Source organism: Lycium ferocissimum, chromosome 7 (assembly GCF_029784015.1).
Source record: "Lycium ferocissimum isolate CSIRO_LF1 chromosome 7, AGI_CSIRO_Lferr_CH_V1, whole genome shotgun sequence".
Lineage (NCBI taxonomy): Eukaryota > Viridiplantae > Streptophyta > Magnoliopsida > Solanales > Solanaceae > Lycium > Lycium ferocissimum.
Genome location: NC_081348.1, coordinates 37,884,178 through 37,907,919, shown reverse-complemented (window position 1 = coordinate 37,907,919; position 23,742 = coordinate 37,884,178). Strand labels below are relative to the sequence as shown.

Below are 23,742 nucleotides of genomic sequence, written 5' to 3'. Positions count from 1 at the left end.
TGATAAGACTAGGATGCTTACAGATGACTTGTATGGTACTATTCAACTAATTTGGCATTCAAGAGTCTTGATTGAAATCGTACTTGTATTCATTCACAACTTTGGGTAAGCAGTGCAGCTCCATGAATAATACGACACGATACAGTAAATTAGATGGAATTTTGCTTATAACTCATTATCATTGCTACTACTACTAATACGGCTCTTTTATTTGATGGTGGGCTCATCACCTAATTAATGTGAAATGGTTCAATCATGGTGTGGTCCATGTCACATTTAGTAGGCTCAGTAACAACCATTGCATGATTGGGTGGTGAGGATCTAAACCACTGACTCTACTTGCATTCATATCAGACTTGACCTTAGAAAGGAAAGATACAATCTTCCCTTTTTTTTTTTTTTCCCATTGAACATTCAAAGCTCACTAGTTCAACCAATTTGGATTTGCGTCGAATAGGGTTCATTTAATGGAAAATCGCTTCTTGCCAATAGTTTCTTCATTTTCAAAGCTCGACAATCAAATTCGAAATTCTAGTCAAAGTTAAAGAAATCTCATATATTTTACTGAAAAGGGCCAAATATGCATTATAGTAAGAGAAATTGAGCAAATATGCCTTTCATTAATAGTTTAGCTCACTCATTCCTTTACGGTTCAATAGTGGAAGTATGCGTTTAATTTAACTGGAGATCCAATTAGCCTAATTAGCTTATTAATAAATGAGACAGGTTCAAATGTGTCCTCAAAGCATGCAAAATTGAGCAGAAATATCTTTAGTGAAGGGCGTATTTTGGACCAATCATAACGGTAAAACATGAGAAAGCCAAACTATTAAAGGCGACCTTTTCAACAGTCAAAAAACAGTTTCTCTTCCTTGCACTAAATTGGGAGCAGTCAAGCCTATTCAATTCACTGGACCCATCAAATTCAATATACATTATGGTCTTTGCTTTCACACTGTATCTGAAGGCTTTCTTCTTCTTTACTTGTCCTCTTGTGCTTATTTGTCGTTGTATCCCAATTTATAAAACTTCATAAAAACATTATTTGCAATTTTTTTTTTTAGTGTTTTAACAGAATTAAATGTAGATGCTTCGCAGGATTCTAGCATTTCTACGGGGAGGGGCAATTAGTATTCATTCTTTTAAGATTTTAACAGTAAGTCCCATATCTTCTCGTCCTTTGCTAGGATGACAGTGTTAGATTCCAATGTTAATTTAGAACCATAATATGTACTATACATTAAACATATATTATTTTAAACAGTTGCTAAATTGGTAGCATCATGTGCCAAGCTAGGTTTTAGGTAACGGTCAAGAAAATGTTCAAACTCAAACTCCCAACAAAAACTTCCCTTGGCTTCAGCTTAAAAGTGACTCCACTCACCTACCCTTTTATATTTCTTTATTTGTAATATGATACTACTAAAGAAACAATAGTGTCAACAGCCTTCCTTAATCCTTTTCTTTATTTTTGAGTCTTTTTTGTTTGAGTTGTCTTTTTTGTTTGAATTAGTTTTACTTCAAGATTTTTGGAATGGAGGTCAGAGGCTAATAGAGGATTTTATGCTAACGGGTTTTGGATCATAACCTGTTTTGCTTACTGTGTTTTTGATCGATTATTTATGTATATTAAGTAAAAAAATTATAACACAACTTAAATGATAGATCCACTCCTAATGGAGGTGGATATATCCCAGATCAGAATAGTCGTAAAGGAAAACAATGAGGAGGAAAGCCATTAGACTGTAATTCCAATACTTTCATTTCATTGTTCCCGTGGAAGAATCACACATAAGATTTTTCTTCAAAAAAACAAACAAAAGTTCCATTGATGCGCCTAATCAATTTGCTTTCATGGTTGAGTAATAGCTTAGATCTCAACGTGGAGCATACCTAACAAGTAATAGAACTTGTGTAAAGAGTACTGGCAAGATGATTATCTAACTATTGTCGGTGAAATCGAACTCTTAGTGCAAAAAATTTCGTCGTTCTTGATTTTTTGAATTAAATAGAGCTTACGTTTTGGACTTGTTGTAATAATAAAGAAACGAATATCAGCATGAACAAACTTGGCATTTTGGTGTAACATAAAAACAAATGAGAGTCAAAGCTAAGAGTAAATGCCTAGGAAAAAAATAGCAGAAACTCCCATTTGGAAAGTTTCGAGATCACACATTGACCATGACTTTTCGTTCCTTCATCTCTTCCGTTTGTTCCACCAAACAAGCTGAGTTTTAGCAAACTAGTGTTTTCGATTTGCATGACACAATTCAGCCTTCCAACATTATTATTTTTTTAATACAAACGTGTAATATTTCTTTATGACTACTACTGTAGTAGTTTGTACTAAAACTGTCGGTGAACTATCCTCCCTCCACCTAACGGCAGAGAACCCCTCCCCACCCCACCCCCACTCCAATCCCCCCAAAAAACACTTTGCAAATAAGAAAAGAAAAAAATAAATACGAGAAGTACCCCACGTATAGTGACGGACCTCTGTACTTATTTAGCACTTTCTTCGATCCCTTTTACTTGTTATATTTGGTTCTTAAACGCTCTTTAAGAATAATGTTCTTATTTGTCACATTGAATAGACGAGTGTGGTAGAAATCAGGGCGGAGCTAGTGTGTATGTTATGAGTTCGGCCAAACTTAATAATTTTGGTCCAAATTTTGTATTTGCCTTAAGTTCGTTGAATAAAATGACAAGAATCTCGAACCCGCATGTTCTCTAAATTTCCGCATCTCCGAAATCCAGATGCTAAGATGAATGAATGGTCATACACGATTAGATTATTGATCAAATTTGCGAGAAGGATCAAGTAGCAGATGCCGAGGATAAAATGAACAAAGGTCGTCTGCGATGTATTCATGTCTTTCATCGACCTCCGATCTAGATGCGCCGGTTAGTAGGTGTGAAATCATCATGAGTGAAGGCGTTAAAAGAGGACAAGGTAGACCTAAAATCAAATGAAAAAATGTTATTGTTTAGCCTTGCCGAAATTTTCACATTTAGCAAATGTGTAGTGACCTTCTAATTAATATACTTTTTACTTGTTTTTGCATAATATTGATATGAAATAATATGAATTTAAATAGAATAATACTGTCAATAATAATTCATGTAATCAACCTCAACTTATTTGAGATTGGAACGTAACAATTATGATTATAGTAATAAAATTATTGACCAAATTAACAACAACATCTTAAGATATATAGGAGGCAACATCTATTGTTGCAAATTAGAGGAGTTAAGACTTGGGAGGAAGAAAATATTTGATATACATACTATTATATGTTCGAACTCTCATCGTACTCTACAAAAGAATAGTAGGTGCAGACAGTGCAGTGATACTCCACAGAAAGAAAAAGATGATACTCCACACTTCGACAGTCAATTTTCAATTATATAAAATCTGGATTTACCATTGCCGACATACTCTCCATCTCTCTTTTCTTTAGCTTTTATAGAAGGGAAGCACATTAATGGAAGGGGGTATACCAAGGTAGGGAGCTGAGTACTTGCAAGAGAGACCATACCCTTGAGAGTGTGAGAATAGTGAGTTTTGACATTCCCAAGGAAAGAATTGAATTAGGGTTAGCATTCTTTTCAAAGTGTTGCACTCATTCTGATAACAAACTTCAAGTTTTCCCATGTGTCTCTGCACGTGCATTTCTTAACTTGGTTGCTCCCCAACTATTTACTACTCCTCCGGTCCCAAAATAAATACTCCCTCCTTTCACTTTGACTTGTCTATTATACTTAAAATAAAATTTTCATTTTTACTTGTCCACTTTAGCATATTAAGAAAGATAAAAAAAAAAAAAAAAAATCTCGTTTCACCCTTAACATTAATTATTCATTTTCAAATCATTCTTCAAGTTCAATAAGAATATACACCAATTAATATGGTATTATAGTAAAATACAAACTTCATTTATTAATTCTTAAGGGGCCTGCAAAGTCAAAAGTTGACAAGTAAAAATGAAGGGAATTTTACATAAATGACTACACTTTGGGGGTTTAAAATTTCTTGGCTAAACGGTTGAATATTTACATTGCGTAGCTACGGTTTCCACAGTTGTATTCGAAAAATGGCTCGGCTTATTCATAAAACGGCACCGTATTCATGAATACAAATAATTAAAAATTTCAAAAATTCTTTTTTCGTATTCAAGTCGTGTGTATTCAAACATATTCATGTCAAATGTATTCAATTCGATTGATTCATCTATAGCTACTTTTACATTGTATTCACTTTATCGTATTTAAAAATCGGTGGTATTCAAATAACATAAATACAAAAAATATTGTATTCAACTTGTTGCATACAATTTTTTTTTTTTTAGTGAAAGGCACAGAATACATGAAAACATAGATACACTAAAAATTAACAAAAACACTCAAAAAAAAAGCGAATATAAAATAATAAAATGAATACAATCTAAAAAATTAACCAAAAAAAGCTCAAAAATAATGAATATAAATGCTCCGAAATCTCGTCGAGAAAAAGGAGAGAGAGAGTAGCTAGTATTTACCAACCTCAAAAATTTGATAAAAAGATAACATCGGCTAAGAAAGATTCAAACTTTTTTGTATTTTTCAACAAAAAAAAAAGAAAAATTAAAAGATATTTTTTTCAAAAGAACGACCGGCTAAGCATTTTTTTTTTTTGTCTCACAAAAAAACATAAAAGCCTTTATATCTAAATACACAATAGGGGTCAAAAATGTGCATATATGAAAATTTAGTAAAAAATAAAATAAAATAAAATAAAGAGATCTGGATGAATGAGTTTCCATTTATGGGGTTCTTGAAAATTTCAAAAAAAAAAAAAAAAGTGAGATTTATTTAATTTTTACCTTATCTACTCGCTATGTAGTTACTACTAACCAAAGTAGACAGAAAATAGTATGTGCTTTGATAGTAGTGCGTTGCAGATGTTGATAATGGAAGCTTTTAATGTTGATTTTCTTGCTAAGTATAGTGTGGAAGAAAGAAAAAAGTATACTTCGTTGGGGTAGAGAGAGAGAGAATGAAGGAAAATGGGAAGCAAATTGTGAGAAAATAGAAAGAAAATAGTTTTATTCTAAATACATATAATTTTACTTATCTTAGTTGCATGTGTAATTGACATACAAGATTTAGTTATGAGATGCAATTTTGGCAAAGTATAGCTACTAAAAGTAAATAAGGCTTAATGTTCTCTACACTATGTTGAACGAAGGGAGTATCAACTTAGCAAAAGAATTTGTCTCAAAATAAGTGTCATCTTAGAAAATCGTGACAAAAATTAGCAAGTGTTTACAACTATGACCTAACATTAAAGAAATAGTCCTCTTTAAATATTGCTTTAATTCTCAAAAAACATTTACTTAATAAATACTATGTAGTTTAGTAAACTATAAATGGTATTTATTAATTTCTTAATGCGCTTGATTTTTGCTAAAAGTGGCACTTCTTTTGGGACGGAGGGAGCAGTACTAGTTTCCTTTCCTAACTATATACTCCTGTAACCTTCTCAATACCTCTACAATTCAAAATCATTTATTCCCATTTTAATTCTACATTTCCCTTGTTTTTTTTTTTTTCCTTTTTGAAAATGTTACTACCCACTGTCGGAATTATCTTTGTAGCATTTTTCTGCATTTCTTATAAAAAATATTTGATAGCTTTAATTGTTAGACTATTTGACTAAACTATTATTTGTGTTTCCTTAAATATTTTAATTAACACTCCACAAATGGAATTAATAAGGATAGATTTGAAGGGAAAAAAAGTAATAAACAACTTCCGAATTCTCTACATATCAAATATTTAATTACAAATTCAATTTGCTATAAACGATTACTACTATTTTTAACCAAAAGAAGTACCTATATTCATACGGGCAATTCGCAGGAATGCCCTTATTTTGGGGTGGTCTTTAATTTTTGTCCCTCAAATTGGTGGTTTTTAATTTTTGCCCTTCCCCTAATACCATGAGGTTTGAGGTTCGAACCCCGGCTCAGTTAAAAAAAAAAAAAAACGCAACGCAAAGTTTTATAGCAAACTTAGGCCTATTCGGGCCAAAGTTAGGCCTAACGAGGTAGAATTTTGCCTGCTTCAAGCAGAGTTTCAAACTCTACCTTGGGTAAGGTAGAGTTTTGGGCAAAACTCCGCCTTAAAATTCTGCCTTCAGGCAAAACTCTGCCTTACGAATTCAAGTTCTACCTGGCAATTTTTTTAAAAAAATTTGACTGAGCAAAGGTTTGAACCCGGAACCTAGGAATTTTAGGCGAAAGGAAAAAATTAAAGACCAACAATTTGAGGGACAAAAATTAAAGACCAGGGCATTTGAAGGGTACTCCGCACAAAAAAATGTATTCATACAAAGAGAATGATGTCAACCTACAATATAGGCCCATGAGCTTGAAGACAATCACACTTAGTCTTCCGAGAAATAGTAATTGGGCTTTACATAGAAATGGAGAGTAATTGGGCTCTACTTAGAAATGGAGAGTAATTGGGCTTTTAGGAAGGCTTAACAACCAATCAACATTTCTTTAAACGGATTGTCCTTCAAAGGCGTTGGTCTTTAGTTTTTAACCGTTAAATTGCTGGTCTTTAATTTTTGTTATTCGCTTAAAAAAGCGACCGAAAATACCTCCAGGTTCTGGATTCGAACCCCCGCTCAGTAAGAAAAATAATAATTTCTCAAGGCAAGGCTTAGCGAAAATTCTGCCTTATGCTGCAGAATTTTCTTAAGGCAAAGATTTGCCTTGAGAAATTTTACCAGCCAGTTTTTTTTTTTTTTTTTTTTTACTCTGCTGGAGTTCTACAATAGTTAGGCCTTAATAGGCCTAATTTAGCTACGAAATTCTGCCTTGCAAATTTTTTTTTCTGACTGAGCTGGGGTTCAAAAGAACCTCGAGTTATTTTAGGCGAAAGACAAAAATTAAAGACCAGCAATTTGAGGGATAAAAATTAAAAACGATCCCCAAATAAGGACAATCATGCAAATTGGCCGCCAATCAATGCATTTTGAACGGTCCAATACTTAGTGGACTACAAAATTGGCTGGATTAAGGGGAGAATAACGTGTATATACCTAAGAATAGGGTATATTTACAAAATATGACGATACTTTTTAGTTTACAAAACCTAACAACAGATTTCTTACAAAATATATACAAAAAGTTTCACTCAAGGCTTAAAAATTTCACTCAAAATTTTGTGTATGAAAACTATATGAAATGTGTATATTTCACTCAAGGCTTAAAATTTTCGCTCAAAATTTTGGGTATAAAAACTGTATAAAATATTTATATCTCGCTCAAGGCTTAGGTTTTTCACATTTTACGTGTATGAAAACTGTATAAAAACGGTATGAAATATGTATTTAACTATATCAAATTTGTATAAAGTTCATGTTAGGTTTTTGAAAATTTAATACAACTACAACATCATTATATACAACTTTCATACAATGTTCACACAAATTTGAATCTCGCTTCGAAATTCAAATGAAATTAATACAATTACAACAATAATGTATACAACTTTCAAATAATTCGGCCCACAAATAAGGTGGAGTTAGTTATGCAAAGGAGCAAAGAACCAACATATCAGGCTATGTTTGCATCAGTCTACTTTTGCAATATTGGATACCATACAGTTAGGCTGTGCATACAAATTTCAACAACAACAGTGCAGTCATGGCAAAAACTGCTACGTTCATGAGCAGTTTATGGGCATTTCTTGGTTAAAAATATTTCAGCCACACAAAATTCTTCATAATCAACGCTTATTGTCTTCAGATCTACGCATATTCTCGAATTACCATAACTTTACAAAAAGATGGATTAAAAGCCTTCCCCATAGCCGAGAAGGTTCGAAAGTAGCAAGAAACCAAAATTTTCCAAATCATTATCCGATGCTAATAGCCATAACCAAAGCTTAGCATCAATTCTTAACAAACATACGTCGAAAAAATGGATGGTGGTGGCCATTGAATTCCTTATCCCTTCCCGTCGTTCTCGAATTCACTCCACTAAACCCACTTCAAAAGTGCCGGATACGACTCTGCAAGCCGGGTGCCGCAAAGTGATAAATGGGTCGATTGGGAAGGGAATGGTGGAGCAGCTCTGTTATTAGAGGAAACAGAAAATGGGGAGAAGGGGAAGGGAGGGTGGGACGGCTCTGTTTGGGAGGAAAAAGAGAACAATGAGAAGGGGAAGGGAAGGGTGGGTTTTAAATTTTTCTAGATCTAGTATGTTGTGTAATTAAGTTAATATGTTCTGTAAATAAGGAAAAATATCCTTATATTTTGTAATATAGAGCCTTAAGTAGTATTATTAGGTTATTTTCCCTTAAGAAAAATTACCCAGCAAAGTTAAACTTGAAGCGAGCTTGTTGAACTGGTAATTTTGGTTGAGGCATATTTAAGGATAAACAATACGATGGTATCATGGAGCACCTCATTTGTGGGATTACACTAAGTATTTTATTGTTGCTGTTGATGGTATCATGGAGGATTGAGAAAGTGTCTCATTAAAGGGCTGAGAAGTCCTCTATGATACCATCTCAGTGTATGGTATATACCATGATGGTATCATGGAGGGCTGATAGGGTGTCTCATTAAAGGCTGAAGCAGTCCTGCGTGATACCATTTCAGTACATGGTATCTACCACAATGGTATCATGAAGGACTGAGAAGTGTCTCAGTGAAGGATTGAAGCGGTACTTTATGATACTAGCACAAGTATATGTGTATAAGGTGATAATATCATAAAGTTTCTTTTTTTTTCCCTTTTTTTTTTTTTGAGAAAAGTGTATTTTTTGAATAAATGAACATTACATCTATGATATCGTGTTAGTATATTATATATGCCATATGAGTTTCATAGAGGGCTGATGAGTGTTTTTTAAGAAATGAAAGAAGTCCTATGTGATATTATCATGATATATAAGAGATAGAACGATACCATATTGGGGCATGTAAGTAAGGGGGCATGGGGATAATTGTTTTTGTGTTTAGGGGCCATCAACGTTATTGATTGAATAAATAGAAAGAGTAAGTAACTAACCTTTCTAAGGAATCATCTCCTCAACACTTCGTATTTCTGTGAGCAAACCAAATGTCTTCTTACCAGGAGGGTCTAAAGAGGTGTCCATTTCGTATATTTCCTAACGTCAGTTATTCAATATCTTACCTTTCTTGGATAAGAATATAATTTAGAAATAAAACACGAAATTATACTTTTGATGTAATTTTTAATCTCAGTTTATATCATAATTATGGTATTATTTTACTCCACAGTCTATATGTGATAACAATTTCGAGAATTTAATTCCGAGATAAAACGACAAAATAGCACAATTTGTCCTTCTCCAAAACTTTTCTTTCAAAGTCTTTTAAGAAAATTGATGTCAAAATTGAAAACAAAAATTTATTCAAGCTTATATAGGTTAGACCATATTTTAAATTATACTCAATTTTAGTCTAATAAGTAATAAGTCTAAATTTGACCTACAAAAGTGCCACTAAATAAATTATCATTATTTAATCCTCGTATATAACACTCGCATTATATAATGGGTCATTTGCACGATTGTCCTTCAAAGGCACTGATCTTTAATTTTTGTCCTTCGCCTAATACCTCGAGGCCCTGGATTCAAACCCCGGCTCAATATTAAAAAAGAAAAAGAATTTCGCAAGGTAGAGTTTTATAGCATAATTAGGCCTATTCAGGCAAAAGCTAGGCTTTAAGGCAGAGTTTTATAAAATTTCAACTTGCCTTAATGCAAACCTCTACCTCTCAAACTCTGCTTGATTAGATAGAGTTTGAGGCAAAACTCAGCCTTGCGAATTCAAACTTTATCTTGCAATTTTTTTAAAAATTTTTTGACTAAGCGGGAGTTCAAACCCAAAACCAAGGGGTTTTTAGCGAAGGACAAAAATTAAAGACCACTAATTTGAGGGCCAAAAATTAAAGACTCAGTGCCTTTGAAGGACATTGCGCACAAAAAAATGTTATATAATCCCATTACTATAACTTGTTTGCAAACAATGACCTAAAGTTTATCTGCAGCCAAGTAGAAAGGTTTAATTGCCTGAAAAAATAATATCTTCTGGTGGAAGATCAAAAATGGCTTCAGAGTTTTCACTTTTCAGTGAAAGTAATTTTACCCTTTGCAGAGCCGGGAATATACTAACGTAAATATCACAAAGCATAGGAACTTAAGTCTGTGCCCATCATTTAAAGCAAGTAATCAAAAAAACGTATCAAGCTTTCTGTACCAATTGTCATCTTGCATTTCTGCAAACTCTTTCTCCTGAAAAACTTGTCTCATCTTCACACATACCTTTTACTGCAACACACTTTTCTTTTGCTTTTAAAAATCTTTCCTTCATTTTGGACGATTTCAACTCCATCTAGGTAAAGCTTCGTGCCTGCGAGACAAGCTTAAATGGAGTAACATGAAAAACAAACATTCATACAGTTGATTCCAGTTTGCCAGATTGAAATTGAGAATTAAGTAGTTGTTTTGTTCTTTAAGGGTGTCAAAGATGCACGTGCGCTACCTATTTTGTGAACAATATTATCCATATTGTGACCTAGCTATAGGACGACTAATTAATCAAGGTTGATATATATATTTTCCACAAGACATGAAGGTGACAACAGATATAAGAAGAAGCAAGAATGGATTTCCTAGCTAATAGTACTAACTTAATATAAAAACAATAGTCCCAAAATACAAAAATCAGCTCCCGTCAACAAGAAACCTCCAAAAAGAATCCAAGTCATGAATGTATAAACCGAGTACAAGTGGTGAGAAAAATAAGCCATCATCATCCTCCTAATAAAACTAAAGTGATGGCATTTCATATAATAATAGTGGCAAAAGCAAAGGGCACAAAATCAGAGAGATTTCTAAATCAGCAAGTAGAGGAGACCCCATCCAAAGACCAAGCTTCCCATAATCATCTTCGAAAATCTCATGCTCTCAACTCCACTCTGCAGAATAGACACGCATCAAAATATCAAGAAATGTACACTAGTAATAATTTAAATTAAACAGTAACAAAAAAAAAAATTAAATCATGAAAAATTAAAATAAATTAAGCCAAGACAAAGACCATCAGATCTATCTGATCATATTCAATCTATAGTGAGTTTTGAGTTTTTGTCGGACAAAATGTTGGCACATGCATAAGAATACGAATAAATTCAAAATATACCAAAAAAAAATAAAAAAATTAGCACTGTCAGATCTGATCTGATAATCAATTTGCTGTTAGTTTGAGTTTTTAGTGACATGAAATGTAAGCACACGTATAATAATCCAAATACATTCAAAACAGGGGATTATTATTTGGGCCATTTGGGGTTCAATGTGGCTTTATATTATTCTATCTGGACATACTTTCCTACCCACCATTATTCCTTCTGCCTCTTCAATTATTTGTTCTACATACAGGCTACTTCAGGTTTTGTATTCAAATAAAAAGATGTAGCACATGGAAAATTATTAACAGCCATTTCTTCTACTAAAGATTTAGTAATAGTCACCTAGAAAACTATTATTCTCCCTTTAGATTTAATTAATCAATACTCCTATTACATCAACTGCGTAAAAGTATTTTAAAATTTTCAATATATTTTAACCTCTTTGTAAGTAACCTACTTTATATTATACTGAAGATATAATCAGGTTGAGGCAGAGTCATTATGGCCAAGCAGAAAAAGCACGTGACATGTCCCCAGTGAATAACCATAAATTATGAAAAACTGTGATGACTAATCAGATACTAAAAGAGTCGACAAAGCTCTCATGACTCCGACCACACATGATCCCCACTAGCTACGCTAAGACCCAATATTCGGCCTTCACAATGGTCACAGACACACTTCACGAGAAACTAGCTCATGTTAGTATTCCTCAACTAAGTTTGACTATTATGCGACTAACACAAGTTAAATAGTACTCCAAACCTGTCCTTTTTTAAATTCTTCAGCAGGATTAAATATAAATAATACTCCCTCCGTTATGTCACGAGTTTCAGAATAAAGGAAAGAATTTTAAATTTTGTGATCTATATCAAGCTAAATATATTTGTGTAGTTATAAATTAATGAGTAAAACGTAAAATATAAAATTTAAAGTTAAATTATTGATAAATTAGGAAACTAAAAAAGATATGTATAACATAAATTGAGACTGAGCAAGTACTTATTTGATTAAATTATTCTTACCTTATTCTCATCTCTTTCATAGAAATTCAGTAATAAATGAGAGTATATGTATTCATCGAAAGAGTAAAGGTAAAAATTGAAAAAGATATTAAATGCTTTCTTAGTTTTATTTTGGATCAACTATTTTACGACAAATAGCGACCTAAATAGAAAGATCGCAGTTTACTAACTAAAACTAAGAACAGATTAACATAACGTATAGTATAATAATGTACTAGTAGAAACAAAAGTATGATCAAATCCATATAAAAAAACAATACGGAATTATTTTTAGTATAAGAGACAACAGATGAGAACAGTATAATAATGTACTAGAAATAATAAAAATACGAGATCCATAATATAATGCTAGTAAACCAGAGAAAGGAAGCATATAAAAATGAAATGAGAGCGAAAAAAATACCTGATCAGAGGCAGATGGCGCAGGAGATAAAGCTGAAAAACCGCTTGGTGATGGAGCACCCATTGGTGGTGATGGAGGACTCAATGTTGACAACGGCGATGGTGCCGGAGATGTAGCTACCTTTTTCGCCGGAGCAGGAGCTGCAGCTGGTGGAGTTGCAACCGGTGCAGGTGCCGCAGCCGGTGGTGATGGTGGTGGTGGGCTAGCCGGTGGTGGAGCACTCACTGGTGGAGGAGTAGCTGGTGGTGGTGCGCTCACTGGTGGAGGAGGAGAAGCCACAGGTGGTGGTGAACTAGCCGGTGGAGATGATACAGATGGTGGTGGAGAACTGACAGCTGGAGGTGGAGAACTGACAGCTGGAGGTGGTGAGCTTGTTGCAGGTGGCGGAGATGAAGTTACTGGCGGTGGAGAACCGGTAGGTGAAGGAGTAGTGGGTGTTGGTGGTGCTGGACTAGAAGTTGGTGACGTGGCAGGAGCTTGACCCCCTACACCAGCAATGATAATGCAAAGAAAACAGATCCAAATAGCATTTTTCCCATCCATTATTGTATTTGCACACTGGAACTTTTTTTTTTTTTTTGGTTTAGAAGAGAGAAAGAAGAGTAGTGTGCGGCTATATTATGAAAGAGGAGGAGGAGGATGAGGGAAATGTGTATATATAGGGTTTTGTTTGGGAGAAGAGTAGAGTTTAGGAAAAGGAAAGTCGAAAGGTGGACGGTGAGTTGTGACTACCAAACAGATCTGTTTTGCCTAGTTGTGGGGCCTACTTGGGTTGTTCTCATGTGATCTCCTTTACTGCTTTAATAAATACAAAAGTCCCAATCTAATGATGTTCTGTGTTGTCTTACGTTAGTAAAAAAGCTTTAAAGGTGGTTGCTAGGGTTTTTACTCCTCTTTTGAAGTTTAAAAGGATTTCTTATTCTAACAAATTACCTAAAGACATAGTAACTATATAAAATTGACTATAATATATAAAATTAGCAATTTGTAAGATAAATGAGTCAAGGGTATAGATTAGCCGGGGTAAAGTTACTTAGATGTTTATGCTAACTGCTATTGATTTCTCATGTTGGGTTATTTGGTCTCCTTGTATCATTTTGGTCATCTCACGAGCTAACTTTTGGGTTGAGTGATGTTGTTAAAGTAAGGGTATTCATGGTACAGTACGATAAACTATTGAAAACTCCAGTTCGATAGCTTCAATTTTGAATATTTAAAAATACTACCTTATCATAGGAAAAGTGTGACACGGTAAGTCGGTAATTACAATTTATTCAATTTCGACTTATATATTAAAAAATTATGACTTTGATTCTTCAAAAAACGTTTCAATTATATGATGCTAACACATCATGTGTTGCAGAATTTGAATGGGGTAAACTCGAAATGCACATGATATGAAATGTTATATATTTGATTCTATAAAATGAGGTTTAGTTTTTACGAAACTAGTAAGTAGGTAGGTCCAAACTAGTAATAAATTTCATCCTTTTAATAAAACTCAGATTAGTAACATTTCCACGCATGCACTAGAGAGGAAATTGTAGTACGATCTTCACTATGTGCATATGTAAAACAGTTAAAGCAAAATGATGACTTTTGTGCTGGAGGAGATAGCATGGTTGATGAATGCAAACGCTAAAAGCAAAATGATGGTGGACCTAGTCACTTATTTAGGGGTTGGCATTAAAACAAAAATCATGCATGATGCAACGAAAACCTTTTGCTTGCATTGCAATTCAGCTTGCACTCTTTCCCACGAAAAGAAAAGAAATAAACTCAAATGAACTTTTCATTTTATTTTATTTTCCATTTGAATACGGTGATGATTAGATTAATTTATGTGCACATCAATTATTTTATTAGATATCTACTAATAATTAATATAGATAGCGAATTACATTCCATTTATAAATTTAAACAAATAAAAGACATACCTAACGCTTCATGTTTTAATTGAAATTTGAATCTTCGTCTCTCATAATTCTTAGGTCACGCCTTTGAGTGTCACATAAAATTTAAACAAATAAAAGACATACCTAACGCTTCATATTGTAATTGAAATTTGAATCCTCATCTCTCATAATCACGCCTTTGAGTGTCACATAAAATTTTGTAATCCTCAGAAAACGGATACTATTATGAACTATTGGGATATCCCATTATTATTACTCTTAATAGTCCGGACTTTGGAAATTTGTCCCTTTTTCTACTTTATAAAAATATGAAGTAGCATTATGGAAAGTTAAGCTGCTATAGCCTTAATTATAACTTCGATTTTAGGGTATGTGATGACTAATTAATTAAAATACTGAAAAGACAAGTTACCTATAAATAATTTCAGTATATTAGCATAATGGGAACAGCTAGCAGGGCGGAAATTGGGTGGTCCCTTTGATTAGTCTCAAATCGCGTAGAGTAAAAGGAATTGTGTCCATTTTAATTCTTTACACCTGTACTCTAGTCTCTGGTCATGATTTGACATGACGCTAAAAACGTTCCTTCCTTACCGTTGCTTTGTCCTTTTCGTTATTTTTTAAAAATTGCACATAGTACTCTTTTTTTTTCTCTTCCTCGTGAAAAACAAAAGAAAACAGAGATTAGATGAATTAATAAGATTTTAAAAGTAAAATAAAACTATAAAAAATGGTTAAAGGAATAGGAAGGAGGAAGCCGAGCTCGATTGCGTTTGGAAAGAAAAGTTTCAACCAAAATATCAACTAAGTTTGATTTAGAAGAGAGACTTATTTTTTTAAAATTGAATAAGAACCTTTTAAAAGAAACCAAAATGCTTTGAAAAAGTAAGCACTATGATAGAGTAACTTTTACTTTTTTATTTTTAATGGAATGAGTTGTGAAAATTCTCGAGTTAATTCCTCAAATATATCTCAACATTTAATCATAAGTTATGCTTTCAAGCTTTACAGTCTCCTATAGTAATTGAGACAATGAGTCGTTGAGTAATCCTCATTTTGAGTTAATAAGTTAGCATTTGGAGTGAAATTAAGCTGAAAATTGATTGTCTTGACATATTAAGAAATCTAAAAGAATGTCTTAAATAAATCATTTTAAAATATATTTCAATGCCACAGAAAGAAAAAGAGGACTAAGCTTGTTTCTTCGTCCCTTATTATTATCATGGAGGTGTTAATTAAAATCATCCATAATGATAGTAAAGCAGTATTATGGTGACAATATTTTAATAATTTAATTGGTTGATTATCTAAACTTTTACTTCATTATTGTAGGGTTAATTTACAGCTAATCCCCTCCCACTTTTTTTTTTGGAAAAAGAAGATGCATAATTATACATAGTTCTATTTATAGGCTATAGCTCTTTAAGTTTGTCTTCTTGATCTGAAATGTCTTGCGTTAAATTAAAGTTTCCTCTTTCTAGATTAAAGTTCCAAAATGAAGAGCCCAAAAAAGTATGGAAACAATTCTTTCCACGCACTACAAAAAAAAAAAGATAATTTGCGGAGATTGAAAGTTCGTTAGGGGTTTTTAACACTTAATTAATTACTGAGGAGTTAAAACCACGCAAATTGCAAATTGCAACTTTCAACCTCCGCAAATTATCTTTTTTTTTTGTAGTGACGTCTTCTCCTTACTACTACGATCAGATCATATATAAAAGACTTTTGATATAACAAAGATCTATAACAACCAATTTTTTTCGAATCTAATTTTTTATGTTGTATTTTACTTTTTCAGAATAACATTTCACCTATAAAGTTACATGTGACCAACTTTATATATGACTACGTAAAATTATCCTCCATATAACAACTATCTTCTTTTTATGGTAATATAATAATTAACTATCTTTAAAAATGGAATATCTATGATTACCAATAATAAGTGTAGAGATTTTAACCAAATATTTGATCATTTAATACACGATTACAACAAAAAATATTATATGAATATACATATTTTCATCATCAAACGATTTTCCTTCATTATACAAAGTGTGATTAAGTTTAGAATTTGACAATTAAAAATAAAAGCTAGATTTTATGCATCTTTTTTGCCTATAATAGCGAAATATTATTTAAATGTCAATACTGTAATAGGTGTATAACAGCTGAAAAATTTCGAACCCAACGATGCTGTTATAGAAAGATTTGACTGTATACTTTTTTAGCTGGCAATTTAGGAAAAGTGTGAGGACGGTCATAGCATTTCGAGAGAGCCGAATATGAGGAAAGGAAGGAGCAAATGCACAAATAAGTATAACCTTAGAGGACCATTGACAAGGAAATAATGGAAAATGACGAAATATTTAATTATCTTCTAATCAACTTCAATCATGTGGGAAAGAAATTGCAAATTTTGAGTACGGATCAGTTTCAGATTTTAAATATACAGATCCAAAATTTGATTTGACAAAATTTAACTTCATACTTGTATGTATGATTTTAAACTTTATTTTGAATGAAGTCCAATTTTGAATATTCAAGTCGAAAGTTAGACCATGCAAAACCTAAAGTCAAACCTGGGCTATGAATAGAAGATCAGATTGAGAGGAATACGGATATGGATCTGATTTTATTGTTGATTAGGCTTTTGATCGCTAATGTAGAAGGCATACAAAATATAAATTCCGTCCCAAATTAAATATCCCATTGAATTGTTTTATTTAAAGTCGACCTTCCAAATCTCCACGACTGGAGCCACGAAATCAATTACTACATCTTTTCTTACATTGCGGTGCCATCAGTTGGTATCTTGATAAAAACAGAAAACTGCTATATGTTGTTTCATTTCTCATCATTAAACGAAGACGAGCAACAAATACAGGTGTAAGTTGACAATTATAGATGAAAGGTTTAATACCCTTAAGAATTGATTTAAATAGCTCATGTAAAATAGGGTATACCTTGGTGCAAATCCTATGGGGAGGAATGGATATATTCGATTGATATACAAGAATGCTATTGAAAGTGAGTCATTAATTTTTAACCCTCAAATCAGTCTTTAATTTTGTCCCGTGATTTTAAATGGCGAAAATACCTCCCGAGTATTTTGGGTTAAACCTGAAGCAGAGAATTTTAAAATTGTAAGGCATGATTTCATAAAGAAATTATCTTATTCGGCTTCAAAATTATACCTTAAGGCCTGAGTTCTGTAGTATCCTACATAACTATGCATTAAGCATAGTTTCTATGTAAATTATGCCTTGTCCGGCATAGTTTTATAGAAATTAAGTTATACTACAAAACTATATCGGAAAAAAACTGCATAGAATATAGAACTGTGCTTTTTCAATACATAAGCAAAAGTTTTGCCTTAAGGCAAGATTTCATAGTTATGCCTTTACAATACTACAAAATTACGCCTTAAGACATAACTTTTGCCTAAATAGGCATAATTTGCTGTAAAATCCTGCCTTACGAAATTGTTTTTTTTTTTTCCAACCTGAATCTCTGGTTCCATATACCAACGAATAAAAATACTTTGGCCCAAAAATATTCATTAAATGAGAAGTAAGAGCAAAAATTAAAAGACCACCGATGTGAGGAACAAAAATTAAATACCAGTCCATATGAAGGACAATCCACACAATTTTTTGAAAATTAGATCACCAATTTTCAAGATCCTTGGTGTAATTTCCTTTTTTTTTTGCACAGATTTCCATTCAAAGGCCCTTGTCTTTAATTATTGTCCCTCGAATTGTTGGTCTTTAATTTTTGTCCTTCACTTAAAAGGTGATTGAAAATACCCTCGAGGTTTTTGGCTTGAACCCCGCATTACCAAAAAAAAAAAAAAAAAAGCAATGCAAGGATTCATGAAAAGTCTGCCTTAAGTTTTTTTTTTTTTTTCAACTCTGCTGGAATTCTATGAAAATTGTGCCTTAAGGCCTAATTTTTACCCGAATAGACTTAATTTGCAACGAAACTCTGCCTTGTGAATTTTTTTTTACTGAACCGGGGTTCGAACCCAAAATTTTGAGGTATTTTAGGGGAAGGAAAAAAAATAAAAAATTAAAGATCAGCAATTCAAATTGGGAAAAGGACATAAAGGCCGTCCGGCCCAAACTATTCCCACCGGATGGCCCATGTTTCTCCAAACCCAAAGTGTAGCCAGCGCGACCCACTAAAAGTCCATTGCAAATAAGAAAGAACTATTTGTGGCGGCTTTAGTCGCCACTAAAGATAAAACTTTTTTTTTTTTTTGGTAAAAGCCACCGAAGATCAACTATATATAGAAAATGTATCATACGTATAAAAAATGTATCATTGTTGTAAGAATATGTATCCCTACCATATATGTATAGAAAATGTATCATAAATTTTTATAATTGTTGTGTAATTTGTGTATAATAAATGTATTATCAACGTATACTCACTAATCATACATATATTATGCATTAGTATGTATATTATACATTGATTATACACTAATGATTCACATATTATATGTATTCTATACATAATATGTATCATCAACGTATAATCACTAATCATACATATATTATACATTTAGTATGTACATTATACATTGATTATACACTAATGATTCACATATGTATCGAAAATGTATATCTATAAAAAATGTATCATAGGTTTGTATCATTGTTGTGTAATTTGTGTATAATAAATGTATCATCAACGTGTACTCACTAATCATACATATATTATACATTAGTTATACATTGATTATACAATAATGATTCACGCATTACACATAGTATAGAAAATGTATCATTGTTGTATAATTTATGTATAAACTATATCATTCTTGTATAGAAAGTGTATTATACGTCTAGACAATGTATCATATATATACAATATATAAACTGTATCATTCTTGTATAGAAAGTGTATATAAACTGTATCATTCTTGTATAGAAAGTGTATATATAATTCCAACATATGTATATAAACTGTATCATTCTTGTATAGAAAGTGTATATAAACTGTATCGTTCTTGTATAGAAAGTGTGTATAAACTATATCATTCTTGTATAGAAAGTGTATATAAATTGTATCATTTTTGTATAGAAAGTGTATATATAATTCCAGCATATGTATATAAACTGTATCATTCTTGTATAGAAAGTGCATCATACGTATAAAAAATATGTCATACATATACGTATAGAAACCGTATCATTGTTTATAGAATATGTATATATGTATCACTACTATATATGTATATAAAATGTATCATACGTATATAAATTGTATCATTATTGTATAATATATGTATAATAAATGTATAATTAATATATAATTTATGTATAATTAAGCCCAAATGTGGGATTACTTCGGCCAGTTGGCCATTGTGCGTCGTTTTCCCATTCAAATTCAATGTATGGGCTTGATAACATTGGATACTTGCAATGGACAATGAGCCCATGAGAGGCCCAAATTATGCAGATAAAGGGACAATATGGTCAATAAAACATAAAGTCCAAAAGGCGCGGTTACCCTTATCGGGACACAAAAAACCCTCATTTGCCAAACACTTATCTATCTCTGCAAACAAAACAAATTCAAAAACACACAAAAAAGGTACAGCAAAAGAAGATAATAATGGCGGTGTCCTTGGGTTTATTCTCAGTATTCTCAACCGGCGAAACGGCGACGTTTGCTAAGTCAGCTTCGTTTCCCTCCGTCAGGCTTGCTAATGTGCGCACTGTGCGTACTGTGACCTTTGCGACGGCTTCAAAGCCGGCTGCTGCAGAGCCGAAGAAGCGTGAGCCAAGAGGGATTATGAAGCCGAAAAGAGTTTCCCCTGAAATGCAAGCATTCCTTGGTGGTATGTCTGAGATTCCTCGTACTCAAGCACTTAAGTTGATTTGGGCCCACATCAAAGGGAACAACCTTCAGGTATATTATCTCTATGGACTAACTAATATTATGTTATTATGACGCTATAGGGAATGTTGACTGTTTAATAGTGTTACTTGATTTTGGATAAGGTTGCTTGTTTATATTTTTGTGTAATGAGTGGATTTAGTTTGATTATGATAAATTGTTAGGGGCAGTCTGCGTACACTCTACCCTCCTCAACCTCCACTTGTGGGACTACAATGGTTATGTTGTTGTTGTTGTCTTATGCTAAGGTATTAATTACTGAAAGGTTGAGTGTTGCTTATTTCTTATTGTGGGTTTATGAGGTTTGTTCATTGGTAATTTTCGGTGTTGTGTTGTAGGAATGTTTGTTTTATGATTGATTTGGCTGTCTAAAATATGGGGTTCCACTTAGACTTAGTAATTAGACGCGTAGTGATATATTAAACCTCGCATACGTGGAGCTTGCTGAGATTTTTTTTTTTTGGTTCTGTTGAAAGAGGATGGGTTTTGAAGGTTATATTGGTTGGTTATATGTTATCGCTTTGGCAATGTTATAGTCGTAATATATGCAACATATAATCTATGTCAGTTTATTTTTTTGTTGAGAATTCAGCTGCAGGCTGTTCACACTTTCTAGCTTTCAGATAAAAAATTGGTGGCGCAATTCTTGCTGGCATCGAAACTAGTCTATTGATGCAAAAGTGGAAATAATCTGTAAATAGTTCAATTGGGACAAGTTTCTCTTTTGTTTGTTGGTCTTGCAAGAAATTCTTGTCAAATGAGAAGGTGGAGATTAAGAGAACTAGAGTGTGATTCTGTTTCTGTAATTCCATTGAGAAGTCTTACCAAGTCTATAGAACCTTGTTGCAATATTCTTCTCATGTGGCATAAACCTTGACATTTTACTGAAGTTGTACTCTCAATCTAAAGGCTTTATGGCATTTGGCCTTCATGTTTGGTTGTCAAACTCATCAGGATGTATAATGTGGTGAGGATCGAGAGCTTGTGTATATTTAGTTGGAGAAAGATCCAGATTTCTAATTTTGTGGAAACTGGCTATCAATGCAGATTTTTCTTTACATGTTGCTAGTTGTTTTGTATTTGGTTGTGGGTTGGACTTCATTTCATATCTTCTATGAACAAAGATGTATGTTTGTAGAATTTCATTCACTTATAAAGCATCAAGCTTCAATGATCTTATTGTGAGACTTTCATGAGGTTTTATCATTTTTGAAAGTTTAATTTGATATGTTTACTTTCAGACCTGATAATTTATGTAGCAGTATGTTGAGAATGAACATACTGGTTCTAATCTATACCATGAGGGATTGATGCCGCAGAACATTGCTGGCTTTTGGCGTGCTGCCGATTTGCTGCCCTTTTCTACCTAGATTTCATCTAAAGTACCTATTGAAGGTTTGAAATTTTGTTTCAACTGTAGAAAGAGTGCTTAGTGCATTGGACTACTGTTTTCTATCAGTCTACTTAGTGTAATGTATAGTTAATACACTAAACTTGTAGTGTTGTATTGGGTGATATATAATCTCTTTTTTTTTTTTTTGGTGAAGATATATAATCTGTTTTTAGCTTTCCGTTATTTGTAGTTTGCACTTTGCATTATCCTACTCATTCTTTTATTATGTGGTTAATATCTGTCTTTTTATAGTTGGTTGATACTTAACGATCTGTTACCTTTGTAGGATCCTCAAAACAAGAAGGTCATAATTTGCGATGACAAGTTGAAGACGATTTTTGATGGAAAGGAGCGTGTTGGGTTCCTTGAGATTGCTGGTTTGATTAGTCCTCACTTTCTTAAGTGATCTATCTAAAGGGCAGAAGGGAAGTTCTTTTTTTGTAAATTAGGCTTCTAGATTGGGTAATGGTCTCTACTAGGAATAGTGCTGCTTTTTGAATTTAGCTTATCTAAACTTATCTGAAGGAAGCCTTAGCCTATGAAGATCACTCTTTTGTGGAAGTTTGGATTTGGTCTTCAGATCTACATATGAAGGTTTTCCGATGCAAGATTAGTAGCCAGTGAATTGTCAATCTTAAACATATTGCAGTGTTATGAGCAGTATGCTATATACAGGGCATATTTAGTACAATTTCGGCTTGGCTGCAGCACTTACTGAACTCTGATATGGTCAAATGTACTGAATATTTGGGATTTTTCCTTGCAAATGTGTGACAATATCCAGTGTTATTTCTATGTCTGAATGAAGTTTGTGAAATCATCACTTTACTTGCAGGACTAGTAATGCTTAAAGTTTCATCGTGACCTCTCAAGCTTGTGAAAGATATTGATGTGCTGTTAGGAGTATGCTAATGGAGAATAATTTTTTTTAATTTTCTTACTTTGCACTCTGGAGTGCTCCCTCTGTTTTCAGAAGTTGTTTAATGACACAGACACGGTCTATTACTGATTCACACTTGACAAAGCAACATTTGAGAAATTATAACTAGGTTTGGCACTTGTATAAGCCGGAATACGGAATATCCAAATTGAAGATATGTGCAGTTTCTATGTAGTAATTTTGTTGGTTTAGTTTCATTCAGTTTCTGTTTGTTCTAGGAAAAATACTACGTACTGATTAACCAAAACTCCAGAATCTGGGTATTGGCTATCATTTAGGGTCTGTCTAGATTAACAAGCGTCCTATTACGCAGATTACCTACCTACTCTAAGAAGCTGTACCGTTAATTTTAGTTTTTTTTTTTTTTTAATTACATAGGGGTAGGGGTAGGGGTAGGGGAAGGGGAATTGGGGAGGAGACTACAAAATGGAGAATCCCACCAACAGGATTTTTTTTAATTACATAGGGATAGGGGTAGGGGAAGAGGAAATGGGGGAGGAGACTACAAAATGGAATTAACTGAGCGCCTAAGATCTTGTTAATTTTAGGTCATAAAGGAAGGATACGTTTAATATGAGTATTTCATAATAGCCACTGTAGTAGTTTTTTGTATTACCGGAAGGCAGCGGCGGAGCTAGGTAGGGCTGAAGGGGTTCAAACCCCCTTCAGCGGAAAATTACATTATTTATACATGGTTAAAATTATTTTTTATGTATATATAGTAGACGTTAAACAACGTTTAAAACTTTTGTGTGTTTACTTATTCATATTTTGACTCATAAGAAAATTAAGATTAAAATCATTGTTGGAAGGATACAATATTTTTTTGTTTGTTTTATTTCAACCCTCTGCAGAACCAATTGTGATAAAAGAAGAAACGCTGGAATAGTAGTAGTCAAGAGTCCATAAGCTAGGTTGGAACTTGGAAGTCGCCAA

At 33.0% G+C, this 23,742-nt stretch overlaps 2 protein-coding genes across 2 annotated transcripts; one reads left to right on the top strand and one right to left on the bottom strand.

The window, feature by feature from the left end:
- Nucleotides 1–10,696: 10,696 nt before the first annotated feature.
- Nucleotides 10,697–13,295, bottom strand: LOC132064826 (classical arabinogalactan protein 9). Its single transcript, XM_059457951.1, has 2 exons — nucleotides 12,648–13,295; nucleotides 10,697–11,006 (listed from the first exon to the last, which is right to left on the bottom strand). Exons 1-2 carry the CDS (start codon nucleotides 13,188–13,190, stop codon nucleotides 10,923–10,925), a joined length of 627 nt encoding a protein of 208 aa, XP_059313934.1. The 5' UTR covers nucleotides 13,191–13,295; the 3' UTR covers nucleotides 10,697–10,922.
- A 6,778-nt stretch (nucleotides 13,296–20,073) lies between these two features.
- Nucleotides 20,074–22,661, top strand: LOC132064827 (uncharacterized). Its single transcript, XM_059457952.1, has 2 exons — nucleotides 20,074–20,485; nucleotides 22,153–22,661. Exons 1-2 carry the CDS (start codon nucleotides 20,189–20,191, stop codon nucleotides 22,270–22,272), a joined length of 417 nt encoding a protein of 138 aa, XP_059313935.1. The 5' UTR covers nucleotides 20,074–20,188; the 3' UTR covers nucleotides 22,273–22,661.
- The last annotated feature ends 1,081 nt before the right edge of the window (nucleotides 22,662–23,742 follow it).

What these genes read in the sequence shown, in the direction of transcription:
- LOC132064826 (XM_059457951.1), bottom strand. Translation starts at nt 13,190, where the DNA reads ATGGATGGGAAAAATGCTATTTGGATCTGTTTTCTTTGCATTATCATT. An exon ending in CGCCATCTGCCTCTGATCAG is followed by an intron (nt 11,007 to 12,647) that starts GTATTTTTTTCG and finishes TCTATTCTGCAG; the next exon opens with AGTGGAGTTGAGAGCATGAG.
- LOC132064827 (XM_059457952.1), top strand. Translation starts at nt 20,189, where the DNA reads ATGGCGGTGTCCTTGGGTTTATTCTCAGTATTCTCAACCGGCGAAACG. An exon ending in TCAAAGGGAACAACCTTCAG is followed by an intron (nt 20,486 to 22,152) that starts GTATATTATCTC and finishes TTACCTTTGTAG; the next exon opens with GATCCTCAAAACAAGAAGGT.